The sequence below is a fragment of the Uloborus diversus genome, chromosome 6 (assembly GCF_026930045.1).
Source record: "Uloborus diversus isolate 005 chromosome 6, Udiv.v.3.1, whole genome shotgun sequence".
NCBI classification, from domain to species: Eukaryota; Metazoa; Arthropoda; class Arachnida; order Araneae; family Uloboridae; genus Uloborus; species Uloborus diversus.
This window is the reverse complement of record NC_072736.1, coordinates 30,644,854-30,661,719: the sequence shown is the minus strand read 5'-3', so window position 1 is coordinate 30,661,719 and position 16,866 is coordinate 30,644,854. Positions and strand designations below refer to the sequence as shown.

General features: G+C 32.5%; 1 protein-coding gene across 1 annotated transcript in view; it reads right to left on the bottom strand.

The window, feature by feature from the left end:
- The window catches only part of LOC129223866 (protein king tubby 1-like), a 208,549-nt gene that overhangs the window by 140,186 nt on the left and 51,497 nt on the right, over window positions 1-16,866 (bottom strand). The window contains exon 2 of the mRNA XM_054858230.1: window positions 6,504-6,591. Within this exon, the coding sequence (XP_054714205.1) occupies window positions 6,504-6,591 (88 nt within the window). The remainder of the gene's footprint in view (window positions 1-6,503; window positions 6,592-16,866) is intronic.

The following is a 16,866-nucleotide window of genomic DNA, read 5'->3' as shown; positions in this document are numbered from 1 at the left end:
CGCCGTTACGAAATCCCCATGGTTAAAAATCACAAGGTGAAAGATTGGGCGATCACGGTCACCATACTGTAGGAAATGCATGACTAATAAAACTGCTATCAAAGAAATGTTGCCGCCATACACTCGGTGCACAGAGCCCAACATGGGGTGGTGCACCATCTTACATGAATATTTTTCAGAAAGAAGTCCTTGCTGCAGCGCCGAAATTTGTTCCTGACGGCTTTTGGTAAAAAATTTTTCTTGTTACGAATTGAAATTTCTTGTTGTTTTTATTGAACCTTATTTGTAAGCAACAATTATTTGTAGCAAAAAACTTGATGTTTGCTTTTAATTGGCATTTAATTCTTCAGTGTTCGCAAGTAATACACTTTTGCAGCGTCAAAATTACCCCTGTGGTCGCTTTTGGTATTATTTTTTATTGTAGAAATCAAAATCCCATGGTCTGCTATGTACGCAGATGAAATTTGGCGATGTTTCGTCCAATACTTCACTTGCTAGAGGGCTCTGAACACCTAACGAGATTTTATAACCCCACCCTATATATAGATTATCTTCGAAAAAGCATACTGGCATACTGGACAGTCATAGACAGTGGCGTCGATTCAGGGGGGAGAGAGGGGCAAAGTGGGACAACCGACCCCTTTCACCCCTTTTTAGCCTACTTTCCCAGTAAAAGTCAGAAAAAGAAGAAAAAAGCATGAAATAAGGCTTAATGCATCTTAAAAATATCGGGAAAAAAGTCAAAAATAAATAAAGTAATTAAATAATTTTTGAAAAATTAAAAATTGGAAAGTAGGGTATTAAGATGGGGGAAAATGTCTGTTGGTCTGTATGTCGGTCTGTCTGTCTGTCCCCCCCCCCCTTCCTAATAACTTTTGAATGAATAGTCCGATTCGAACAAACTGTTTTTGTTCGAAAGATCTCGGCGAGGACACCTCATTTCCATATTTCACTTTTTGGATAGAACTATTTCAATTTTGAACAGTTCAAAAAAACTTAACATTAGCGCCTGCGGGGAAATTCAAGGCAATTCCGAACTGTGAGGCGAATTTGCTTCAAACAAACTTTGTAGGAAAAAGCTTTTGATTAAAAACTTGTATGTAAAATATCTTTTTGATTTGAACAATTTTCCGTTCAATTTTGAACAGTTCAAATCCGTTAACATTAGCGCCTACGGGGAAACTGAGAGCCAATGTAGATTTCGTACTTGAAGGCGGATTTATTTCAAACAAATTTTGTTGGAAATAGTTCTTGACGCCAAACTCCAGACTCCGAGAATTTAGGGGCACCTGACTCCGACTCCTGTGCCCGACAATTAATCGAACTCCGACTCCCCAACTTCGACTCTGACTTCGTAGCTTTGGCAAAAATTTATACACGGAGGACAAATGACTGACTCCGATTCTTGGATAGTCGACTCCGACTCCTTTATCTCAAAATGAGATTGACTCCGACTCCGCAGCTATTGTTTTAACTATGAAATAATTATTGTTGGTATGACTTGTTTTTATTTTCACGCTAAAGTTTTAATTTAGGTATTCAGTTTTCGGCGGATAAACTCGAAGTCATTTATGTTTCTACATAAAGATATGCGCAGACGATTTTTTTTTTTAACAATGAAAATTATTTCTTTAAGTTGACATTTTATTGTTTTATTTATTTTTGGTAAGTGCATTAATTCATTTAAAAGTTATTTTTGGCAATAGGGGAAAAGAAACGATTTTTTTTATGTATTTATTTTAATGAGCTTATTAATTTTAATTATTATTTTTTTTTTTTTGAAAGCTGTTAAAGATTTTTTTAATGGAAAAAAGTGTATTAGCTGCTTTGTTTAAAAGGTGTTTCTATTTTGTTTGTTCGTTTTTTTTTTATTATTATTTTTTTTTTTTTTTTTATTATTTTTTTACGCATCTAATTTTTTAGATGTGTGAGGAATATTTTATTCCTAGAAATCAGCTTAAAATATTAAAAAAATGTGTTTGAAACAATTTGCGATTTTAGCTATTTTTGAGAATATTGATCAGGTACTAGAAAGTAGTATGAGTATACGGGAAAGTAGGTTCGTTTAGTTCTAGACGGAACTTCTTGTTATGGTTCAGTAATTGTTTTTATTTTCCAATTTAGGAATCAAAATTAGAAATTATAAAAAAAAAGCAGAAGTGACAAAATTTTCTGATCATAATTACTTGTTTTACTTTGTATATCTGTTTACGAAACGTTATTTAGCACAAGAAGTAACTTTTAGTTTATGTATTCATCTTTTAGATATTAGTTAATCAATTGTTTAACTAAAACAAGTCATAATAGCTTAATGAAATGATTACTAAGTGTTTGTGTCATCTCAAAATACTTTGGGGTAAATAATGTAAGTATAATTCATGCCTACGTGTTTCTTCGGAAAAAGTTATTGTGTACAAAATTCATCAAAATCTTAATAAAAACGTGAGTTAAGGTGTTAGCATTGCATCAATTACCACCCATATGCTCTCAAAACCAGCCTTAATAAAATTTTGCACCTTTTTCCTTTTATTTTTCTGCTGCCGCTAAAAATCCTATGGCTCTTAGTTGTCTCTTTTTTTCCCCCCCCCCCCCCCTTGCAGTCCCAATCGCCTCCTCTGGTCATAGAGATCCTTGGCGTAGTCCCAAAATATGAATGAGTTATAGTTCTTAGTTGAAAGCATATGCATATGAAAATGGACTTCTGTACAGTGCTGGCCAAATTATTAGACTAAAGAGCTTTTTTTTGTTTTTTTGTACACTATTTGTACTAAAATACTATTTATTTTACTGTTAAAGTACAGTACATACTGCACACTGATTATTACGTTATTTTAGCATAATTTAAAGTTTGCAGGTGGTAGCAATGTCTGCTTTGTTTATGTTCTTTGTTTATCTACCTACCAGGAACATTACCTCAATCAACTTAAACAGTTCACTAGTTCTTTTTATTAATGTGTTCTGTTATATTTAAAGTTAGTTTTAGGTGATTAGTGATTTTGTGTTTGTGAGTATATATAATAGAGAGTACAAACAATTTTTTACCTTCTTTTTTAAAAAGTTAAGCAATGGTGTAAACCTTGCGAAAAGTATGCCAAAAAGACTTAAAATGCTCATCAAGAACAAGGGAATGTATATAATTATCTAATATGTCTAAATATTAGATAATTATTTCACTGTTCGTTAATGTGTCTATAGTTATGTAATCAATAAAGAATTTGCTTTTAAAACAGCCTTAGTCTAATAATTTGGCCAGCACTATACTTCTCCAGTATGCGAGTTTGCTAGAATAATGCAACTACTCTCTGGTCCTCCCTCTACCCCTTCTTTCTTTTAAAGACCAATAACTAGTTTGTAAAAACAAACATGATGTTGCGTGCATAAGCAATTATAAAAATTTGGTGATTTGTAGGAAAGAGAGAGTTTTCCTCGAAATCACCTAGCACAAATATTAATTTGGAAAGAGCTGTTAAATCCATTTCATGAATGCACGAGAAACAGTGAGTGATAATTCTTCAATCATGGCTGACAAATACAAACGATTCATAAATTTCAATAAAAACGACTCACAGACTATTTTAGCCGTAATACAAAACATAAAATAAAACTTCATTTTTAAATTTCATGCATTAAAACCTCATTGCTGCAATGTTGTTTATTTCAAGTAGGTTAATATACTTTTCCTTCGTCTGAGGAAAAAAATGCATGGAAGGTAAAAATTCACAACTTCATTAAGCTGAATGTGAATACCTTCCTTCTTTTAAATCTTAAATTCTTCAATAAAAAAAACACCATTTCGTATAAGCATGACGGAAGCTGATGCAAAAGAATATTACGAAAATTATTTCTCAACCGAAAATTGGCAAACAGCTTGCCGAGAAGCACAGCAAAAATATTCGCGATAATTCAAAGGCAAATCCCTCAAAAAGAATTACATTTTATGATCCCCGTATACTTGTGGGCAATATAATGCAAGTTGCTCTTCAATTGAAGGATATTCTTTGCATTTTAGCACCTCCGCGTATCGATATTTTTCTAAAACGCAATTGTTTACTTTGTTGAAGAATCGTGATTACAATTTGTTTAATTGTGTTTACTATGAAAGTGGTATTTGTTGCTACGTCTTTTTCAACATCATTTGGAAAATCAGTTTTGCAATCACGATGTCAAATACACAAATAAATACCGTCAAAGGGTTAAAGCTAAAAATTTGAATAAAAAATGTGCAAACCTGTATTGAAGTGACAAAGTACACTTTTTCTTGACATAGAAATGAAACTGAAACTCTCAGAAACGCATGCGCGAATCTGAAAAACGTCATATCTGACAAAATGGTTTCGTGAAAAATGCTCCGAGTAAATTTTTCGTCAAACTGAAGAAAATTTCGTGAAGTTTGAGCTCAAGCTTTTGAGCCAGAGAGAAAAAAAATAACATAAACGACGAAATTTGTATTACGATTGAATATTTTTCGAAAGTGAGTGATTTATCTCTAAAAAGGAAAGGACAGAACAAATATTAGAGTAGAAGTTCTCGCCTCCGGTTTCTCAAGTTTACACAGAATAAATATATGATTCCAAGTTGACAAAGAAAAAGAAAGTTTGCAGATTTCGTTCCAATTTCGTGTTAGTTTTCATATCCTATTTTGCATTTTCACATCTATGGCTACTTTGTTCCTATCTGCTTAGCTATCGAGTTAATTCTAAGTCATTGTTGTGTGCAATTAACTTTAACTAAAGTAGATTATTGATTCAATTAAAAAGTTTTGTTGACAACGGAGCATAGACTACCAGATTTATTCTGGCGAAACATTTCAACAAATACACTGACTGAAAAGATTTGTCACGATATTTGTTAACTACAATTAATATTTTCCAGCACCCTTCTCCAGATTTACATATTCTATTTATTTTTTATTGATTCTGACGAGCTCTATTGCTAAACCTCAATAGAAATTGGTCATCGATAGTAGTCAACCTACGGACAGCTGTTAGAAAATGCTTAAAATACCACAAATGTGTATTTTTTATTTAATATCGTATATGCTTAAAAATATATATCGTAAAAATTTCTACATCTAAATTTAACATTGAAAAGTTCCTTTTTACAAATAACAAATGACTGTTAATCTTCAGTACTTGTCATAAAGTTTTTTGCGTTGGGTTTAAGTACTTAAAATTCGTTGATATGTTTTCCCCTTTTAAGAAGCTTAATACTTAGAACAGTTAGAGCAAATGAACCCATTAGCTCACTTATTTTGCATTGAAAAATGGGTTCTTTGTAACCTCAAAACAAGCGTCTGCAACAATTTACAATTTGCTTTGTTATACGTTTCATTTCTTAAAGTACTTTTCAAGCTCCCACGTATTTAATTAATTTTACTTTTAGAGTACTATTTTCTCACTGGTCTTATACAGCATTGCAAAAGAATATTCTGTAAGGATATGTTCCTGTCTCACGTCGCTAAAACTTCATATAGTGTGGCTCTGATGTGTTGAAGCATAGCCTTAACAAAGTTTACCTTTTTTTAGGGTAGTAGGAAAAGGTGATTGAATTGGTGTTTGGCTACTCTTGTAGGAATTTTGCTAAGGCATTTCAACTCAAATGTACCCCACATCACTTCCCTTTTTAACAATTAAACGTTGCCAAGGCCAAGCTTCAAATTATTAGAACCACCCTTTACCGTTTAAAGAGTTTTTTCCGCTGGAGGCTTAACCTATGTATTGTAAAGAATCAGGGGCGGCAAATAGGGGGGGGGGTCAAGAGGGGCGGTCGCACCCGCAAATTTTTTGAGGGGAATGATAAAAAGTGAGCAAACTCAACTTACGTAAATCGCCAATCAAAGTTGAAGAAAAACAATTTTGTTGGTTCTCCGTAATGGTTGATGAAACTTGACTTATTTCCAGATAAGAGCAAGTATTTTCCGTTTTTTAAATTATTAGAACTTCATCAAGCCTTTACGAACCTTTTCAGAACAGTAAAAACCGATGAAGAATCATGGTTAATTTTAACGAAAGACGTAATTTCCTCATATAGGGTAAATATCTCGTTCTTGTGTGCTCAGAGTAAAGATGGTTATGAGAGGCCCATGCAGTGGTGTTTCTGCATGATTTTCACAAGAAAATGCCTTGGTATTTTACATGCAATGTTACGCTCATACTTTAAGTGTGTCTATTTAATGACTGTTCATCACTTTCTTCTGCTAGAAACGCATTTCAGCTGCACAATGTTTCAGTTACACTTTAAATGTTTCAGTTACACTTTAAAAATACATACTAATTTTTTAAAAAATATTTTGCATCAACAAATATTTTTTCTGGGGGCTCTTTAACTATGCAGTCTCATCCCCCCCCCCCCTCAATATCATGATTACTTGCTGTTAGCCAATATGTGTTTTTTTTCCATACTGAGGTAATTCGTATTTAAGAAACTCGACCCCCCCCAAGTGAAATGCTGAAATGCCGCCCCTGTGAAGAAGTATCACGATCATATTTAATTTAAACTTTTACCTGTCTATCGAGTTTGTCTTTAACATGACGAGTATCACCCATTGCCTGCGCAGTCTCCGTTGCTCCGGGGGGTCCATTCCATTCGTTGCTACAAAAGAAAGCAAAGATTTTACATAAATATCTAATCTAAGTCAAAATGTAATGTTATATAAACATAGCAATAATTATTTGATTGAAATGCATAAAATGTAATATTACATTCGTGTCAATATATGTCCCCAAACCTCAATGCTTGTTTGTCTGTTTGCTTGTATATTCATTTGCTTGGGTTAAATTTTAAATCGTCTTGCAGACAAGAAAAAAATCAAAGTTCGTAAATTATTAAAACTACTACATTAAAAAAGTTTCTGTGGAACCATTTTAAAGTTTAAAAAAAAATGTGTGTCGTAAAAACTCTTTATCATTTCTTTCTTTACATTTTGAACTGTCACTTCACCCGCACGTTTTCTTTTACGCCACGTTCTTGTTCTTTCTGCTCCTGACTTCGGCATATTCACAACAAAATTGTATACTAATGAAGAAAATAGATTATAAGCAACGCTACAACTAAAAAATACTCGAAATCAACTATTTAATTGTTGCCAAAATTAATGAAAAATAATAGTAACTAAAATGTTAATTTTATTAATAGAAGTTAACAAGCTTATTTTCAAGGCAGAACTTAACTTTTAACAGCTACAAACTAAAAGCTTTTAACGCTTTTAAATTGATTCGCTTTTAAACTTGACTTGAATCAAAGAAATCTTTGAAAACCTGCATTTTTAGAATGAAAAGTTCAATGCTTGGTTTAGTTCAGAGTCTTGAAATGAATGTGTTAAATATTACTATTATTTTTTCATTGTTTTGGAAAACGATTAAAAAACAACTACGTCACTTACGTCACACAAAAAGGTTACAGATCAGAATTTCAAAGCCTTCGCATAAAAAGTTTCACTTTAAAAATTTGATAATGAAAATTTTGGATACTAAATCAAGTCAATTTTTATAACACAACCAGAATTTTCTCATTGAGGGGAAGAGAATATTCTGGTTGCAGAAGAGGTTCTTTACAGTTTTTATATGTCAACATGTTAACATACCAGAAATCAGAATATGGTTTAAAACCAATAGTAATACTATAGAAATTAACCGTTTCCACATAGCTATTGGTTTCAATTCTAGAAAAATAAAAGCGTATAAATTTAAAATTACTCGCTGCATGCATCAAAGATAACAACTTATTAAAAAGTCAGATATTGAAAAGCAAATTCTTAAATTACATTTTTAAATACAATTAATTGGTGAAAAAAAAAACCCTTATGTTTGATAGCAGAATGGCCCAAAAAATCAATAACAAGCAGGCCATTTCTTCCGCGTTTGTTTGTATTTATAGTGTGTTGGGTCAGAGTTGAAACATGTCAGAGCATTTCTTCTTCAATCGATTTGAGTTGCAAAGAAGCGTGTTTGCGAGGTGATAGATAGCGTCATTATTGCCTTTCGCTTAGGCGAGAGCGGAAATTTTTAAGCTTTGTTTGCAGTTCGGAAGTAAGATTTTGCAGACTCGCCAGTTTTTCTTCGCTCATTTACAATTTCAAACAATAATTTCAATCTTAATTTTACTCCGTGGTGATTTTTGAATGTGAATGGCTGCGCCATTTTTGCTGAAAGCTTCCCTTATCGAATGCAGCTTGGGTTCCTTAACTTTGATTACTTATTTTATGGGGAGAGCCATTACGTTGCAAATAGTTTTTCATTTTCTTGGTTTAAAGTTTGCTGACTTTTATTATCTGTAATGAGAGTTATGAGGCAAAAGTTATGATGCTTTATAGGGAAAAGGGAAAATTTAACTCGAAAAGTTATCGTGGACTAAATTAGTTTTACGTTATTAGTATGTGTCGTTTTGTTTCTTCGTATTTTAAACGACACACAAGTTTGAAAAAAATCTACTTACAATGTATAGGGTATGTTTAAATAGGGTAACCGGTTAACCGATGACTAACCAGACGCGTTTTAATAGAGCTACCGGTTGATGAAAACTAATGAAAATATCCTATGGACACTCACCGAGACGTCATCAAATGAACAAGGGCAACCGGTTAGTCTATTCGAGCATCCCCATGATAATTCATTTCAGTCAAAAAAAAAAAAAGAGTAATACGGTAAAGCTGCAAAATAAAAGAAATTTGACGAAACCTAAAAGAACTAACTTTCCCAAATACCAATATTTACACAAATGACTTGCGATATACATTGTTACCCCAATGGGGTTGTTTCCATCAGTCAAAATTACTAGTTTTAGCCACTGAAGTTGATAGAATGAGCAAAGAAAAAGAAAAAAAAAGTAACATGGAACGCAAAAAAAACTTCTATTTTCAAAACACTAAATTTTTAATTATTTTTTTTAATGTCCGATTTTTCAAATAGGGCGTGGTCTTTAAGACGTCACAGGTGATGAACTTCGGTGCGCTACTCCGCTATCGCGATGAATGCTTACGCTTGCTGCCTACCATGTTTCCAGATTATGATAATTAAGAAGCGAATTAGATATTGCGCTCTACGCTTGCTATCAACCATATCATTGCCAGTACATCTGAGAAAAGAAGTGAATTAAATATTGCGCTCTGCGCTAATGGCATCAGTGAATGGCATTCATCACTTGTGATGTCATTTGCAGAAGCGTGAAAAATGAAATTGAATCTGCGCACCGAAAAATAATTGTTAAAAAATATTAAACTTCCAAATTATTTTTTAAATGATCAAACCCAATGTTTTTAAGCATGGTTTTTCAGAAAAAAATGCTTTTAAAATTTCGGAAACGACCCCATTAAAACAGTGTTTTAATCAAAATATGTTTTTTATGTACAGCGAAATTTTTTATTATATTTAAGAAACAGCCCCAAATCCAATCTTCCAAAGTGTCAGAAGCAATGTTTCAACAAATTCAAAAGAGTAATGAATCTTTCATTAGAATCGTTTTAACTAAGGTATTTACCAATATTTAAGCGTATACTTGTAAGGGAAACAATCTATGCTCCTTAGTTACGAAAATTCCTATCTCATCCACAGTAACATTTTTAATCTGAAGAATGAATAATGTGACAATCATGATTTGCCACACCTGTCCCCAACTGCATTTTCATCCTCCACGCATGTGATAACTCTATCGCACCAAGCTGCTTTTTCTACCTCGCGGTTTCGACCATCTGTAACTGCAACCGCACAGTTAATTGTGAGATTCCGGCATGGTCTCAGTTTTTCCGACTCTTCAGTAGTTCGTGGAATTTTCTACAAGAATGTAGTTTTGTTAAGAAGTCTCATCGACTCCCCGGCACTTTTTAGTGTTCGGGGGTCACGCACACAACTTGTGTGGAACTGTCTCAGCTGCAATGGTGTAAAAGAGAACTTTGGAAGTGTTACAAATATACCTCAACAACCGCCGATGCTGCTTAGTGATCTTAATGTGGAGATCCGGATCCCTGATTTGATCGCCTGATTTTTGCAGACGCCTTATGGAAAGATAGAAAGAACGGTCAAAGTTTCCTTGCCGGTTCACGTGCATCTAATGAGCACAATGCTCACGAATGGAGATCCTCATGCATCGGGAAAGTATTTAACTATCCAGTAACAAAAAGCGCTAAATGAAAATCAACAACCGTTCACCAAATCGTGTGCGGGGCGATTTGTGTGTTTTTCTTGTGAAAATAGCACTTTGAGTTAGAAAAGTGAAAGTGTCGTCGATCCACGTGCGTCTGGACATTAGAGGTTGTATGTTTGATTTATTTTTGTAACATTCCATATCATCTGTAAATAGATCACCTGTGCTGCAATAGTTTAAAGCTAAAATGTAGTATAATAATTTTTGAATGCTCATCATATTTGAATTCTGATATGTAGATTATCGTTTTAATCTTTTTGCTGATCAGCAAGGTCAAACAGTATTTATTCTAGTAATGGCTATAATTTATGTACACACCACTATACTTTTTTTGATCATGGCATATAATGTTTTTATTGTGACAATAAACCAGCACTCATTCATCAAACCCTTATCTTTTGGTGTCTTCATAAATCTCCATTAATCTAACACCAAACCTTTATCAAATAAGTTAAGAAATATTTTTACAAATGCACCTTATTTAAGCTGATCCATAAGAAAACTCTATAATTTTAGTTGTTTCCAAACAAAAAAATCTATATTCAAAACTTAAAATGAATGTGTGTGTGTGTGAAACAGGTTTTTTTCATTTTTTTTCTAGATTTCTTCCCTATGCGATAATACGTTAAAAGTTTTCTTTTGGTTAAAACACATTCTCAAATCTATAAAATAAAAAAAAATCTGTGTCAAAATCTCATTCTGGTAAAGTTTGCTCAAAGTATTTCCGCATGGCAACATTGGCTTCTGTTTTGGCTTCAAATCAACTTATTCGAACGAAATGTCACAGTAATAAAGGATGTTTTTAACTTTGATTTTTTTTTCTTTTGTCCAGGTTTCACACTATGATAAAATCTTAAAGATGCTCATTTTTAATTACTTTAATTTTTTATCTTATTGATGAGTTATACTGAATTTAGGACCTTTTTTTTCAATTGTTCATCTTGATTTTGATCGAGAAAAATTAAGTGATTTATGATGATTAAAACAAAGCCAAAAATTGTGAGTCGATAATTTTGTCCAGTAGTGCGTGTTTTAATCCCATAGAAAGTAACGCAAAGAAATGTGACCGTATTTGGTATTCCAGCGATCTTAATTTTATAATATATTCGGAACTCCAGCGCTGGAATACGCTACCTTGCGGTGATTTACAAAACTGGCGATGAAACTAAAACATTGCCACGTTGCGTTCCACGTGTGTCTGCTGACGTAAACACAGGCAGTTCTGAGTATTTATTAACGCAATCGATGAGTCTTAGTTTGCTTTCAGCTACAGAAATTAATTCGTCCCTTAGTAACATTCTCGAGCTTCTCAAAATAATGTTAGTTTTCCTTATTTTCTTCTAAAATATGAGTTGATTGAAAATAGTGAAAGCGAAAACTGGATTAACAAACTTAGATAACGTTATACAAGGTAAGAATTTTTATTGTTTTGCATGAATTTGTAAGAATATGAGTTTTTTTTTTTATCTTAAATTAATTTAACTAACCATCTTTTACAGCAGCATTTAGTTGGAATGGACGGTATGCAAAATATTTTCTTGAATATATTATTGTAGAACAAAATGAAAAATGTTTCACCGAGAAAGAATTTACTTTATTCCTTTTATTCTCAGCTGAAAGGTTTCGCCAAATTTGTTTAGGGTTATTGTTTTAGTATTGTGCGAGCAAAGTAGCCTTGGCGAGATTTCGCGTTTTTAGTTAAACCATTTTTAATTTTTATCATGGATGGAATAAAATGGTAATAAGATTACAGAATTCGATAAGTAAAAAGAAATAATGGTCAATCAACTGAAAAGAAAACTACCACCATAAATCCGTAAGAATTCTGTAGATGATTTGCATAACTTGACATAATTAAATCGTAACTCAGAAATTAGAAAAATCGAAACAGAAAAATTTTAAATTAACCGATTCGGGAATTCGAGAGAAATAACTCAGCAACAAATGCAAAACAATAAGCGCTAGCCAAGCAAGGCAAAGAAGTATCATCTTCTTTCGATAATAATTTGTAATGTCATATTGAATTTTCTAGCATTAATTGTTGTTCTTGTCAGGATACAATTATTATTTAGTTTTATCAAGAATTGATAAATATCGAATTCAACATCGTGGAAATAGCTGATTAGAACTACGAACTACGTAGTTTGCGTATCTTTGACGTTTAGTAATGCTTCTTGAATTCTCATTTCTTTCTACGTGGGCCAGAATTTCCACAAGACTTTGAAAATTAATTTAAAAAGAATAAAGCGAAAAATATCATACATACGAACAAAAATCACAACACTTTTAGCATTTTCTTCGTTACCACATGCGTTTGTTTTAGTTTTTAAGTCGGCCATTAGACAGTGACTGCAGTGCCCCCTATAGTTCGTTGGAGTTGCGAATAGCATATTATATGCTCTGGTCCTGGACCTCTGCGAGCGGGACCTCCTCTTAGTGGCATAGCTGTTGAAGCTCGAATTCGAAAGTATTTTCTAAATTGAAAGCAATAACCAGCTCTTTCTTCTTTTATAAAATGTAACTAGAAAGTCGCCCGTCAACGTATGACGGGTGAAAATTGCTTCTACATTTGAACGAAGCCATTGCCTGTTTGGGGATAATTTGACAGTTGAAATTGTAACCCTAACTCCAGTGGATTAACCCTAAACTCCAGTAGATAGCGGTTACTGTTGACCATTTTTTCGTTTCTTTATTCCCCTGAAATGACAGTCTTACCAGTAAAACAGTTAAGTTACCGGATCGGGTTCAGCCTTGTCACAATAAAGCCCTTCCCTGCATGTACCAAAACATATTATAAGATTACCATGCCGTGGAGCGAGTTTCATTGTTGAAGCACGCGGGTTACTCGATCATCGGCTATTATTTACATGAGGATAACGATTTCCCCCTTCCCTCACCAGGTTGCCCGTATAACCACCTCTCTTCTTTAAAAAAAAAAAAAAAAAATCTGTATTTTCATAACTTATTACTTCCATCCCCTCCCCCCTTTAAACGTTGCTTAGGAATATTTTGTTGAAGTTTACTAGTGATCAATACAACTGGGATCTGGTGCAATATTTTATATTACTCATTAATAATTTTATTAATCTTTACTAATAATAAAGCTAAAAGTCTCACTCTCTCTCTCTCTCTCTGTCTGAATATATCTCTATCTGTATCTATGTGACGTGCGTAGCGCCTAGACCAATTTTTATGAAATTTGGCACACAATTAGTTTGTATTATGAGGGTGTGCACCTCGAAGCGATATTTCGAAAATTCGATTTTGTTCTTTTTCTTTGATTTTATTTTTACCACCATTGGTGGATTTAATTTCTCTGTACCGAGCAAATTACCATAACATCGACGAACAAATTACCATAACGTGGGCGAGCAAATTAACATAGCATATTGGCGAGAAATTCATCATCCATTATTTGTAAATATACAGGCGAACCAAATGATCTTCTAATTTTCTACTCAGGCAAAGCCGTGCAGTTACCTATAGTTAGTAGTATAAAGTAGTTAATATTACAATCGTGTACCTCTCATAACGTGCAGTGAATTTTAAATTTGTTTTTCATTAACTAATGTAATTATTTATTTTATTTTATTTCATTTATTCATTTATTTTTCTGATAATTTCGTTATGCAATATAGTATAACTTTTTAAGGGCTTCGATTTATTTACGTTATGTTCAAATGATGTTTGTGCGAATAAAAAAAACTGGAAAAACGGATTAAAATTCATGCACTATAATATTTACTAAAACTTTAAGAAACATGAACCAATCAACCGAAGAACATAAAAATTCTAAAAGAGATAAAAGAACGTTTCAAAATGATAATGTTGTAAAACTGCAACACTTAACTTTCAGAAACTTAAACTTTAGTATGTCTTTAAAACTATAATTTGCCACAGAGGTGCCCATCCCCCCCCCCCCCAAAAAAAAGTCCAATATGGCGCAAATTCCTCCCGCAAATCCCTTTTTCCAATTTTTCTTTTTTCTTCCCTTTTTTGTTTCTTACTTTTAGCTTCCTTTTTTCATTTTATTTACTTTTATTTATTTTCAAAAAATTTTTATTTATTTTTTTCATTATTAATTTTTAATTATTGCCATTATTCCTAATATTTTATTTATTTTATTATAAAAGTTCTGTGCTACGCCCATGATATACGCACACACACACACGCACATAAAATAAATAAATAACAGAAATTAAATAAACAAAATGATTTAAATTAAAAATAAATATTTTTTTTGTTTACCCCCCCCCCCCAAAAAAAAAAATAGACGACGCAAATTTAGCCATAATCTCGCTCTGTGGGCACCCCAGATTTCCGAGAAAGAACTGTAATTTATATTTATTTTATCAGCACTTCAATGTTCTGGTTATTTTAAAACATTTTTTAAAATATTAAAACGCTGTTTCATTCCAAATAAGAAAAGTGTGAAGCAAATAATATTTAACTAGCAAGATAGCATTCTATGAATAATAAAGAAAACATACATTTGAAAAGATTTCTTGAAACTTGTCAATCTTTGCATGAAACAAGAAAAAGGATTTTGCATTCATAAAATAATAAGTAGGGAGGAATTGACATACGTGTTTGAATTCAAATTTTTCTGCGGGGTTTCATCAAATTTTCATCATTCATTTTGAAAAGAATTCTTCCTAACTCAAGAGAAAGCAGATTTTGCAGCTTATTTTCAAACTCAAATATGTGACAATATATATATGACAATGTCGCCTGAGTTTTTTTCTTTGAAAATAAATGTTGCATGAAAGTTTTCCCGAAAGCACTCAAGTCTCGGAATGTTCTGTGACAAAAGCACTCCCACTTCTCAAGTTTTTTCGAACAGCTTTTCATTTGCCTATGACAGTGATAGTTGAAAACGTTCCAAATCGAATTTTAAGCAAAAATAAACCTTCTCTCATTTATTTTGTGCTTAGTTTTGAAAAGATTTTTAACTCTATTTTAAAATATGAGGGTATGTTACTTATGCGATGGTCTTAGCACTTAATTTTGTCAGGAATTGTGATTAAATACCATTTGCTTTTTCATTAAATTCAAAACTCGTGAGAAATATCAGATTTTCTCGAGTAAAAACCTTTCGAGTGAATTTATTGAACACACACACACACACACACACACACACATATATATATATATATATATATATATATATATATATATATATATATATATATATATATGACAAGATTGACAAGTTTTAAAAAATCTTTTTAAATGTATGTTTTCTTTATTATTCATAGAATGCTATCTTGCTAGTTAAATATTATTTGCTTTACACTTTTCTTATTTTTAATGAAACAGCGTTTTAATGTTTTTAAAAATGTTTTATAATAACTAGAACATTGAAGTGCTGATAAAATAAATATAAATTGCTTTTTTTCTAGAAAATCAGGGGTGCTCACAGAGCGGGATTATAGCAAAATTTGCGTCATCTATAATTTTTTTTTGGGGGGGGAGCGTGGGGGAAGAGGGAGGGTTCAACAAAAAAAAAATTATTTTTAGTTCAAATTATTTTGTTTATTTTATTTCATATATATATATATATATATATATATATATATATATATATATATATGAAGCCCCTCTTAAGTATCAACCCCCAAATATAGCCCCAACCCTCTTATATATATATATATATATATATATATATATATATTATATATAAGAGGGTTGGTCAGAAAGATGGTTCAAGGCTGAAGCAAACAAAACTCTTTATGTTTCAACAATTCTTATTTGAATGAAAACAGATGTATTAGAAAGTATGACAGAAAAAACAGTTATAAATAACTTAGTTGCATAAATTATCTATTAAAATGAAAAAGATTGTTCGATTTTGGAAACTAGAAGAAAAATTGAGGGAAAAATTTAAAACATTCAAAATTTTTAATTTATGGTTGCCTTATTGAAACAGTTGTTACTTTTGTTGTAGGAAAGTCCTTACATCACATTTCTCACGAAGACGAGGAGATGAGAAAATATAAAAATATATCATCCTTTGCTCCTTGGATGAATATTTTCAGTTTCACATGAGTGAAGAAATCGCCAAATGTTGCATTAATGTAACAAATATAAAATGTCATACTTTATATTGGTATTCTAAATTTTCTATAACCAAAGTATTTTGACACATAGATAATTTGATCTTTTTTTTAATTTCCATTAGGGTGTAAGAAGCCGTTTGGCCTTTACCACACCTTGTGCGCTCCCCGACAAGGCATCAGTCTTTCATGTGACACCATTAAGGAGCTAATGCATGACACAAGTAGTTTTCGGCGCCCAGTTTCAACCAGATGGAGGCACCTGGGCTCTTTTTGATGCGAAACTGCACTAGGAATTTAATTTTGCCAAAGGAACTCAAAGTCAAACAAATATTCAAGGGATTCTTTGCATGCCGCATAGTCGTACGACATGGATTCTAATGATTTTCTGCATCTCGAAAATCCACCAACTGGCCACCTCAGATCAGAACCCGGGTCCAAGGCGTAGAAGGACAACGTCTTACCGTCACTCCACCAGCCGTGAATAATTTGACCTTACATTCATGAGAAAACTCTGTAATCTTCAGAATGTTACATACAAAGTTTGAATAGAATGGCTGCAACAAACACGTACAACTTCATTAGTCATAGACTGAACTTTAGTTTCAGATATCATCCAGCATTTTCATCTACTATATAGAGAGAAGTTGAGCAATATGTGCTAACTGATATG